Genomic DNA, 12,322 nt, shown 5'->3' on the forward strand with positions numbered 1-12,322 from the left:
TACAACTAATGGATGCAGTAGTTGGTCGTCTGGGCAGTAAGCATACGGAACATGTAACACTGAAGGATTTTTGTTACTCGTATGCATTAATACAAGTCTCTTTTAACCAGATCCAGTCATTAGTTAGCCTGAATTTCTCATCTTGAAGGTCTCAAGTACTGATACAGTCATCAAACTAAAATCCAACTTTTACTTCCCTTCTACTTTGCTTTCCATGAGAAATAAAATACTTCATACCATTGAATATGAATTTTATGATTTATAACATTCATAAAATAAATTTAAAATGAGGATGCTCCTACCTAAAGACAGAATAAATGTATCACAATTGTCTTAGAGCAGAAGTTTCAGAAGATCAGATTCTTATGCAGACTGACGAAATGAAAATTAAGAACAATATTTACCAGTAGCAGTGAAAAGCACACAAGAATACCAAATTATCTAAAAGCTGAATTAATTTTTTGCTTCTCATCAGCAAAGAAAGCTTGTTTATGGGAAATTTTAGATTCCATTTCAATCAGCAAGGAACCTACTACAGATATTCTAGATTTTTTTTTCCTTACAACTGCCTTTCTTCTACAGCATACAGACAGACATGATTTCCCTTGGTTATCTGAAGGTTAACTATGACAGCACTGAAGGAAGTGGATAACAAAATTAAAGGAGCAAACTTTCTTCATGTTTTCCCTTTCTACTGAGCTCCAAAATGCATAGTCCTTGTAAAATTTTCTTGGTTTCAAAATACTACACCTTTCTTGATCAGTCCCTCCTGTTTGACTTTTGTAGTTCTTTGAAATTTCTCTGCTTTATTTGTATCTCAGTAACAAAACGTTAAATGCTACTAAGTTAAATTTCCAAGCAACACGTAGGCTAGTTCAGTGAGTGAATCAGTCCACATTGCCTACTGTGGTTGGAATTCAGAAGTGCTCAGTTGGGGTAACAGCCCAAGAACAGCCTCCTTAAACTGCCCACCTATATCAGATCCTTCTAGGACACAGAACAACCCGTCTTGTTTAATTTGGCATGACCAAAAGGGCAGACTGAGTATACTCCATGGGTGGTCCCTACCGAGGGGTAACCTGGCCTCAGTGCCTTTACATAACACTGGCCTAAACCCCATGATCTACTGATGGCCTCTAATCACCAAACAAGAACCCATTTTTAATATGAAGAACCAGCTCTAAACTTCATATAGATATAATTGTTTAGAAGTAGCAAAGAAGAAACAAAACAGGGCTAGAGATACAGAAGCTGATAGAGAAAAGACCACAAAATGGAAAAGAAATAAGGCAAGAGACGTGGTCTCAGAAATTTTCACAACCATTCTGGTTTGAGTCTGGGATACAAAGCCATAAAACTTGCATTTCCTCCGAAACTTTAACACTGACCTGTAGCAGCTGTGTTGCTGTGGCTCTTTGTTCAGGATTTTTCACTAAGCACTTCTTCACAAAATCTGTGAATTCATCAGACCAGAGCTCTGGCTTCCGAAAGGTTGGAGGGGGATTTGTAGGAATCATAAAAATAGCCTAGATAAAAAGCAAGCAACAATAGAAAGTTTAAACAAAACACATCATCACAGCACTGAATTCAAGGAAATAAATTGCTTTATCCACCTTTCTTATCAAGTTAAGAATCTGGAAGACAAATTTTAAGCAGGGTAGGATTTCCACTCAGACTGAGATTCAGGAAGTAAATCCATCTGTTACTAATGTAGCCACTTCTCATTAGATTTTCTCTGTTTAAACTGTATCCCATTGAGCACATCACTCCCTATATTATCTATTACTGTTCATCAGTCTCAAGAGATTATGTCTTTCAGAAATTCTTAGTAACAGTACTGCTTCTTCAAACAGACCCAGAAAAGTTGCTATGAAAAGCCAAGTTCACCTTCTCATCTCTTCGCTGCATTCAGTTCTATAGGAGGGCTGCTCAGGAGAGTTGGCAGGTCTATTACTTGCTGCTGCATGCATTATTCAGCTGTAGTTTTGAAACTTACTTTTCTTAGTATCTTTTTAAGACAAATGCTAAAAGAGCTAAGACCTAAAAGATGACAAAACCAATCAAGTAACTTCCCTACAAGCAAAGAGAATTCATGTAAAATTAAAAAGGAAGCATTTTATCTATATGTAAGAAAATTCCAGATTGTTGAGAACTAAACAGTTTTTTCAACTATGAAAAAGATTCATGCTACACTTGGAAAAAAAAAAGTCAGACTTGAGGCTATATAAATTGTGCTATTTCTTATGAGCTTTTCACCAGACTTTCCAATTACAGATTTATACTGTTAGAGGGTAAAAAACAAAGAAAGAAAAAAAAGAGAAGATAAGCAGTGCAATTCTGAGAGACCACTGTAAAACAATTGGTAATTTTGAATTTCCACATGTAATACCAAATGCACACAGCTTCACTTCTGAAGATTTACACATGGCAGCAACAAACTATTCAAAACCAGGTCTAGTGACAGAAACTATATATTTTTTTCCCCTAAAACTAGGGGCAGTTTAATCACAACCTCTGAAGTGAAAAGGAATGAACATTCTTTAAGCTTGCAGTCCTTTATTTGTTTCTCTTTACAGGCATAGACCGAATTATGTGCTCAGAAAAGGGGGAAAAATATGAAACATGCGCACCGTTAACATAGTAGCAGTACCAGAAGCTTCAGACAGTGTTTGAAAAACACAGAGAAAAAGGAAGAAAAGAATTCCAGACTTTACTCATCACTTCTTGAGAAGCTCGATTGCCCTTCAAAGCCTGTTTAACTTGTACAAAATCCTCATTCTAAAATTTTTCTCATACGCTGAAGAAAAGCAAAAACCATGCAGAACAATGTAAGAACTATTTACTGCTTTTTTAGTGAAAAACTATTTCAGTATCAAATACTTCAAATCAAATATTTACAGAACTTATTTTACTATCTAACACTACCTAATACAAAAATTACAGGATCAGATCCAGGCATTTTTTTTTTTTTTAATAAACTAAGATGTATGCTACAGCAGCTTTGTACTTTCAGTGGACAGCCTTGCCAAACTAACGTATGACCTCAGATTGGAAAAGTAGAGCTCTATTACCTTGTAATTGGCCTTAATTACTCACTTGTGATATAAAATTGTCAGTACAGGTGAAGTGTCTCTGGTAAAGGAGTGGCTAACAAATTCAGCTGCTCCTGTCCTTGAAAGTAATGACCTTTTTGAACTCTGAACTGATGATTTTAATCTTATCTTTAGCTACTCTTAACAGCTAGCTCTGCAGTAGCTATTGAAAGCACACAGCTATAACAGAAAACCAGTGACTTCTGTTTATGTGGTGTCAAAACATATACCTCCTATTTGACAATGGCATTGACCTATGTTTCAGCATATAAGCACAGCTTAGCTCCGGAATTGTATTGAGCTCCAAAGTTCTGGAAAAATTATTTCCTTCTGCAAACTATTTTGATCAATCACACAGCAGTGAAGAACTTAAATAATAAGATCTTTATAATTTACAAAGGACAACAAGAAGAAAGACAGAAACCATGAATCATTCTTTTACAGCAGGCAATAAAAGTTACAAAAGGAGATATTCAAGAGCTAGAGTCAAGATCCTAAAAACACATTTACGCTTTGTACATGGGTTGAAAGTAATGATTTCAGAAACACATACATCTAGTTAATGCATACACTACTGGCTTTTTAAAATCTTGATACATTACATGAGCTGTGATTATCTGAAAAAAAAATATGGATTACATTGCCTTTTTTTAATACAAGGAAACATTCAGAAGCTAATTCCTTCTTCCAAATGTGTAGTCCAACTTGTTAATTATGTCACACACTTCATAGTCTGAACCTTTCTTCCCATCTGGAACAGGCTGTCCAGAGAGGCTGTGGAGTCTCCCTCTCTGGGGATATCCAAAACCCACCTGGACACTTTCCTGTGCAACTTCCTGTAGAGAAAGTGCTGCAGCAGGGGAGTTGGACTGGATGAGCTCCAGAAATCCCTTCCAACTCCTACAATTCTGTGATTCTGTGATCTCTCATCACTCCCTTTTCTTACTTAGCCTGAAATGGTGGATGTTATATTCAAATCCATTTTGCCCCTTTACTTCCTAATTTTGGCTTGTACGTTTCTGTGCAAAATGTTAAGCTCCCTTTCACCTTCAAAGGAAGTCTATGATTTAACTTCCAGCTTCTTCTGTTTCCTTCCAAGAAACTTGCAAAGCAACCACTGGAGAATTATAAAGTTCGCTCCAGATCAGCAGGAATAAAACCAAAATTCTTATCTAACAGGAATTTATACATCATTTTTTCTTCCATTTATTACCAAATACATCTTTTCTATCCCAACAGAACTCAGTCATTTTAAAATAAAACTAAGATATTTCAATTACTGTCTTTCATAGGTGCCAAGATAGGATTTTACTTACATTCTTCTTTCATCTTATCCTACGTTTCCCACGCCTATTAATGTTGTTGGTTTTTGGTATTTCTTTTTGGGTTTTTGTTGTTGTTGTTGTTTAAAAAAAGAAAACACACCAAAAACACCGTATCAGCAAGCACTTAATGTATGCTACCATCCACCAAGCTACCATCCACCAAACTGCATGGGCCAAGTTGGCAGTGCCAACCACAGGAAACATTCAGGGAAACTGTTCCACAGACAAGGCTCTGACCTACTAAGAGACAGTGTTAATTCTTCTCTCTCCCACCTTCAAAATCACCTTCCACACTTTCCTGTGTATCTGAGACAGACTGGTACATCTTACTCAAGCAATACATCACATATACAGCTGAGGTGTTAGACTGAATGACTCCTAATCTTCAGTTTTAATCATTTAATCATCCTTTTATTCATAAATAAATCTCTAAGCTGTGAGATGTCAAAACTCAGGCCTGAGTGACCAAGACAACTTAATCTGTGTTTATCTTTGCCTGCCTAACAGACAGCCCATGCCCAATTTGTCCTGAACTGGCCTTTCCACCTCTGAGCCTTGAGTCCCACTCTGCTTTGCCTCGCCTTTCACACAGTGCTCTGAGACAACTTCCACATCCCTGGGTGAAATCAGAAGCCACAACAAATGTGCTATCTACACAGCTAAAGAATGGGGAGTGGTATTGAAGGTGATGTAGTAGAAAAAAAAAAAAAATTGCATCACCCTGGGGAGCTTTCAGAGGCCACTTCTGAAGTGGGCACTATACAATCTAACAATTGCTACTATAACTGTTGACCAATTTGCTTTGAAAGCATGTATCTGCCCAATAATCAGCTGCTCTAGTTAAGCTCAGTGTTGGACAGAGGACCAAGTCTCAAATGAGAGCAAAATAGCAAGTCAGCATAGAATTTTCTTTTTATGATTCTTAAAGGGACCATAATTTGGGCCCTATAATGAAGTCCAGGCTACAATCATTTCTTTCATGAAGATTCTTTTACGGACAATTTTTATTGGTGTGAAAACGTAATTAGATGAATTAGGAAATGCCAAATGAAAAATGATATCCTCATATACTGCACTTGGAATTTCCTAATCAGAAAATCCTTGAGGCTCATTCCTCCTGTCAGCCAGGGTAATATCACAGCCCAAGAACACATTAAGTAATCAACAGTAACTCAGTAGAGGTACTACTCTTTTTTTTTTAAGCTCTATCATTTAGTTTAAGTAAGCGACTTGTAATAAAGTATTTTGATTTCCTGCTGCTTAACCATTAGTTGTCATTTGCTCAGTATCATGTATGCAACTAAAGGATACAGCAAAGACTGCAGTAATCTTGCCGTTTTTGTGCTGTGAAGTAGCACAGCTAACATCTGCAAAAAACAGACTCCAAAATACTTTTAAACACAATAATATACTTATGAGTACAAATTACTATTTCAGGCTCAGGATGGGGTTATATATTGAATACTGCAAAATGTTATTGGCTTTAGAAACAATGAATCAACAGAAAATAAAAATTTTTTTTCTTCTGATTTATGTTAAAGAACTTGCTTCCCCTCTTGAAGACCCTCCAAAACAGCTACTAAAACATCACTTATTTATTTCTCACTGCCTAGGAATAAAACACCAGCACAGGGAAGAAGGTCAACAAGACTAAGTGCCAGGTCCTACTTTTCCCTGTAGGAAAAGAATCTGGGAGTGTTGGTCAACACTCAGCTGAACATGAGCCAACAGTGTGCCCAGGTGGCCAAGAAAGCCAGTGGCACTCTGGCTTGTATCAGAAATAGTGCAGCCAGCAGGAGCAGCAAGGTGTACTTGGCCCTGGTGAGGCCACACCTCGAGTACCGCGTGCAGTTTTGGGCCCTTCACTACAAGAAAGACACTGAGGCCCTGGAGCATGTCCAGAGAAGGACAACAAAGCTGTAACGGTTCTGGAGCAGGAGTCTTATGGGCAGCAGCTGAGAGAACTAGGATTGTTTAGCTTGGAGAAGGGGAGGCTCAGGGGAGACCTTATCACTCTCTACAACTGCCTGACAGGAGGTTGTGGTGAGGTGGGGGTCAGTTTCTTCTTCAGGGAACCACAACAGGACAAGAGGGAACGGCCTCAAGTTGAACCAGGGGAGGTTCAGATTGGATATGAGGAAGAACTTCTCAGATCGAGTGGTTAGGCATTGGAACAGGCTGCCCAGAGAGGTGATGGAGTCACCATCCCTGGAGGTGTTTGAATAAAGGGTAGATGTGGTACTTAGGGTTTAGTGGGCAATGCTGGTGGTAGGTGGACAGCTGACTAGATGACCTTAGAGGTCTTTTCCAACCTTAATGATTCTATACTTGCATGTTCTTCTTTGTTTTGTCTTTGCTTTGCTGAGCCTTCTGTTTGTTTTGGCAAGACACAGTAACAGTGAAAACCAAACTTACTGAACAACTCCTCCTGTGTGTAACAATAAGGAAGCTGGGTTTCTGTACTCTCTTTCAGTGTACATTAAATGTATTTGTTAGAAGTACCCTGAAAATTACTACCTTCCTTTCAAGCCTGCAAACTGGACTTTATGAAGACCTAGCACACTAGCCTTCTTTTGCAGAGCATTACAAACAAGTCTGGCTCTATCAGCCATCTACCAGATAGATGATCCAGGGAGATTCTCAGTATTCAGTTTTGATAAAATCCCTAACTGGAATCTGAATGTGCTATTCAAAGCATTTGGAAAGCTTATTTATCTTTCTATGTGAATATTATTTTTGCTACAGTACCACATAGCAGTTTGTACTTTTTCTTTTCTTCAGTCGTGAACCAATTATCTCGTGATTATTTTTATTTTTTTCTTCTTGCACAAGTTTTTTTTTCCTTCTTGCCATAGTGTTGCTATTTACTAACCTCAGCGACAACAGAGCAGCATGAATCAGAGATCAAGAACTACTCAAATCAAAATTGTACAACCAGTGGCCCATGCAATACCATTTTCTTCATTTTCGTTGTCTTACCTACTTCTTGAATAAATACACTGAAATGCAGCATTCATTTCAATTTTATACAAGAAAAGCTGAGGCACAATTTACTCTGAATTAAAGAGCAGAGAAATGGTGCAGCTGTCAAGTACGTTCAATCTTTCAAATGTATCACTAACACTTCCTCAAGACTGTGTCATAAAAACACATTTTCTGAAGGTATGTTCAGTGAATAAGTGCTCCAGATGGGCCTAGCTACCCAATGGATAATGGCCTCTCCAATATCTTAGACAAAATACATCCTTGTTTTAAGCTAAGATATGGAAGAAGCTGTTATCCATTTATATATTTTATACTAAGCTTTTTTTTAAAGCTACTCTGAACATATCAGTTAAAAAAAAAAGTTCCCTATCAAAATCAGAATTGGCCACAACCATCTTTGATTAGGACGCAGTAGTATATATAATAAAAAGACGTTATTTCACAAATCAGCACTGTATTGGTCCGTACGTTTGCCTCTACTCACAAAGCTGCTATTTAGATGGCTCTACTATGTGAGACATCAAAAACTTGTGAGAGAAACACCTTCACCCAGGGCATCTATGTGCTTCTGAAATCTTTAACCATCATTTTGGTGGAAAGTGAAAAAGAACAACAAAGAACTCAGCTTGTAGATGCCAAGTCTCCTTGCCCTTTCCCCCTTCAGGAAACACAAAGGGTTTTGCAAGATTTAAGCTATCATTTATATCTGAGTACTGGTTTATTGACCTTCTCCTAAGTAGCTGTTAGCCACAAATTACTAACAGTTACATGCTTGTAAAAGTAATAGTTTTGGCACTTCAAGTCACTCATATTTCCACAGACCTAATTAAATAAGGGCAATAGACACCTGCAAACCTGTCCCAATGGCAGTCCTAGGAGCAGACTTATCAGACCCTCTGGGAATACACTTCGTAGGCTCATAAAAACAAGATAACTCCTGAAGGTCCAAGTGGGAGTAAATCCTCGAGGTTCAGTCCTCTCTATAAATTATGTATATAACAGCAAATTATCTTACAGCCAATATTAATAATGAAGTATCAAAATAAAACGTTTTGAAATGCCATCTGAAAAAGAAAAGCAGCAGTTATATTCTTCCAAAAGTTAGATCTGTAAAAGAAGGGAAAGCAGTTTTCCCCTTCCACAAAACTTGAAAAACTGATAGTGCCAAATATTAAAAAACATACACTCCCAGAAAAAAAAGATTAGAATTCCAACATTAAGTAAAAAAGTAAAGATTTCTATCACTGCTCAGTCTAAAAGTCACTTTCTTCTCAGAGTTAGCTTTGATAACTCAAACTGAAGAAGAAACTTGGAAGGCCGAGCTGCCACACTTGCCTGCCTCCCCAAGGTCCCAGAGAAGCATGGGTGGAATTCATAACACAGATAAGTGGAAATTTAGTCCAGACGCATTCTGGACAAACAGTAACACTACTGAATTTTTCATCCTAATAATGGGAAGTGTATGTATAACATTCAAAATGTACATCTATTGTGCTCAACAGTTCTTTTGCAGCAGCCACTGATTAAATCATGCGTGCACTAGAGTGAAAATGATATCCCAGTAATTTTAATAAAAAAATTACAAACATCTCACATATTATTATTACTAGCGGCACTACCAAGAACAAATGAAAAATGAAAACTTGGGGGGAGGGAGGGGTGCACATCAAGGAAAGAAAGAAAAAAAATCAACACAACACAGCTGTTAGCAGTGGTTTAACAGCCATTCACTGGAATGGCTTTCTGGAAAGATGACCTTTGCTGTTCAAAGCAAAGTATGATGCACTGGTGCACTTAAGATGTAAAGTCATAAAGTAATAAACGCAGCAGAAAGACAGATAATGGAAAGAATAATCACATGATTAACAACAGAGATGGGTTACTGAAAGATAAACCACATATATAGACCTGCATATTTATTATTGGTAGTGAGTTCATAACATTTTGACAGCGTTACAATAGGTCAAGAATGTAAAGATCCTATCTCAAACATTTTGCAATAGCAATTGCAATTGTATATCCACTGAAGAGAAGCAACCTTCACCTTGTGAACATCGTCACGCAACAGCTGCAGCTTAAGATTCACATTTAAGTTTATTCTTTCTACTTGAAGGTGATACTTAAAAAAAAAAAAAGGCTCCATTTCAAAACAACATTACAGATAATTTGTTCAGTGACAACAACTAGACACAGGCAGCATTCTATGACCTTAGGTTTGTGCAGACTGGTGTTGTGACTTTTTGTTTTAAGACAAGCTGACTTAGACAACTCTTTTTTAAATACCATGATGTGTCATAACTTTAAAGTTCTAGCATATCTTGAGACACATCTGCATTGGCATACTTGAAAGGCAGAATTTATTGCTCTGGCCATTACCCAGTTAGCAAGACAAAGAGCAAGTTCTCACTGTTAACTCATCTAAAATGACTGCGCCATCAACATGTGTTCATTATTCAAATTCTTTTTTCTGCTGAGTAGTAAGAATATTTATCACCATGAACCCTTTACCAGAAACACCCCCTAACATACTGTCCTACTGCCAACTAACTCACTAATTTATCAAGGGTTGTTTTTCATAAGTTACCACTTGTACTATTCAAAAAGATCTGGAAGCAACTCAAAGTAGTTGATTGGGTTGTATGCAAAGAAACAACTTTTCTTTTGCCTTATTTTGTTTGCCTATTCTTCTTTCTCTCCCTCCAAGTCTAGCAGACATATCCTCTTCTCTCCAAACTTTTTTTCAATCTAGTTAAATAATTTGCCACAATTTGGAGACATTTTTGTGACATTTGCCTGTAGGTTTTTCAGCTATTATCTTTTAAAATGGCATAGTTAGTTACAATCTTTTCACTACCCAGTTCAACAGGACTCAATTTACTGGAGCTAACTCTTCAGCAGAAAATACTCTTTACCTCTCCTATTCACTGAACTTTGTCCTTCTATTTCCTTTCATTTTAGAGATACAACATTAAATTCCCATTTCATCTATGTTACAAACTCACTGAAGTCAATGACGTTGCAACAGAAGGAAGATCAACTGAATTTTCAGTGTTCTCCTCCTCTTTCAAAGATAGCAAGTCTGTAAAGAAGGGCAATAAATATCGTTTGAAAGTCTGTATAGATGAAAAATAAAGCATTGAAATATCCATAATGTAATGAAGGCTTCTGACTGTTCTTTTACTTAGTTGGGTTTTTTTGTTTGTTTTCAAATACAACTACACAATTTTCAAAGTGAAGGCATTCACTGAAAAGTGAAAACAAAGATCATTCCAAGGTACTCAAGATTTATTACTTAAACTACCCAGGCAGCTAGAGGTATAGAATAGCGTTTAAAAATAAAAATTATGTTAAAAATATATATATACATGCAAAGGACTTCTCAGAGAAATAAGTAACTTGTAAATAACCCAACATAAGTACAAAACCATATAATTACTTAAGATGCAATTAAAAAGTTGCACTGAATGATCACATCCCCAGTAATTACAAGTCCACGCATTTTTACAGTATGCAAGGACAAAAAAAAATTCACCATGACTAAAAAAAAAATTAAAAAATAATAATCCACTAAACTCCACCAGAAAACAAGACAATGAATGTCAGTGAGTCTTACCAACACACACAACAGTTTCAATGACCTGAAAGAAGCTGAAGCACTCAGATACTATCTAAGACAGGATCTGATACTATCTCCAACAAATTCACCAGATGAAAAACTCAAATGAGCCACAAACTCATTCATTATCTTTCTGTAAAGTACACTCAATCTCAACACTGACTGAGCAAAATATATTTAACCAGGAGCAGGAGGAGAGAGGATGCATGCACATGTACTCGTTAAGGTTTTTACAAGGGTGATAAGAGTTTTTTCTTTTTATTTAAAGCAGGAGAAAAGAAATCGGTATTAAACAAGCTGTCTCTAGATTGAAAGAAGCATCTTATGTAGTGGTTTTATGTTTTGACTCAATTTTCACTTGACAAAGACTTGTAAAAGAAGGTATTTTTAAACACAGTTGCATAGGAGCAAATTTCCTCTTAACAATGTCAGGCAACAGCTGTTCTTTGCCAAAAAAAAAAAAAAAAATAAAAATCAGAGGGATTCAGCCAGTCCGCCACTCCAGAAAACAAGGCAAGACAATGTCCTAACACAACCCTCCAGCAAGATCATAATGCCTCTCATGCCAAGTTCTCCATGATGGCCAACCTTACTTAAGAGCCAAGGAACTCATCACCTAAAAGATATTTCATAGCCACACCAGTATCCAAGAAACCAAAGAGCAAGAAGGAAACTTCATTAATTCTGGGAACTTCTCTTGAATAGAAACATCTTAGAATCATAGAATCACCAAGGTTGGAAAAGACCTCCAAGATCATCCAGTTCAACCATCCACCCACCACCTGTATTTCCCCACTAAACCATGCCCCTTAGTACAACATCTAAATGTTTCTTGAACACCTCCAGGGATGGTGACTAAACCACCTCCCTGGGCAGCCCGTTCCAGCACCTGACCACTCTTTTGGAGAAGAAATTTTTCCTGATAACCATCCTGAACCTCCCCTGGCACAACTTGAGTTTGTCTTGCTACAACTTAAATCTCAAGTTTCACAGAATATGAGACATGTGGAACATGGGAGGAGTATGGAACTTGAACAAGCAATATTTTTCAGCATTAAACTTAAATTTTTTTTTTCCTTATCAGTTACAAAACAAAGAAATTGTTAAGAAAGTGTATGTTACATGACTAAATCCAGGGAATACTCTTCCAATTATTTTTCTCTTCTCTTACTAGTTTCCTTTTTCACCTAATTCAGTAGTATTTTGAAATTCACAGATATAGTGGTGTATTGTCTACAGTGCAAGGCAATTATATTACCCAGACTATGAAACTTACTTTCCATCCAAGAAAGCCACAACAATAT

General features: G+C 37.0%; 1 protein-coding gene across 2 annotated transcripts in view; it reads right to left on the bottom strand.

The window, feature by feature from the left end:
* The window catches only part of STK3 (serine/threonine kinase 3), a gene marked incomplete at its 5' end in the record, with an annotated part of 131,221 nt that overhangs the window by 70,546 nt on the left and 48,353 nt on the right, over positions 1-12,322 (bottom strand). For both annotated transcript variants that reach the window (XR_002434975.1, XM_021386143.1), the window contains 1 exon segment: positions 1,389-1,526. Coding sequence is in view for 1 of the 2 variants with exons in the window: in XM_021386143.1 (XP_021241818.1) it covers positions 1,389-1,526 (138 nt within the window).

Source organism: Numida meleagris, chromosome 2, assembly GCF_002078875.1.
Source record: "Numida meleagris isolate 19003 breed g44 Domestic line chromosome 2, NumMel1.0, whole genome shotgun sequence".
Classification (NCBI taxonomy): domain Eukaryota; kingdom Metazoa; phylum Chordata; class Aves; order Galliformes; family Numididae; genus Numida; species Numida meleagris.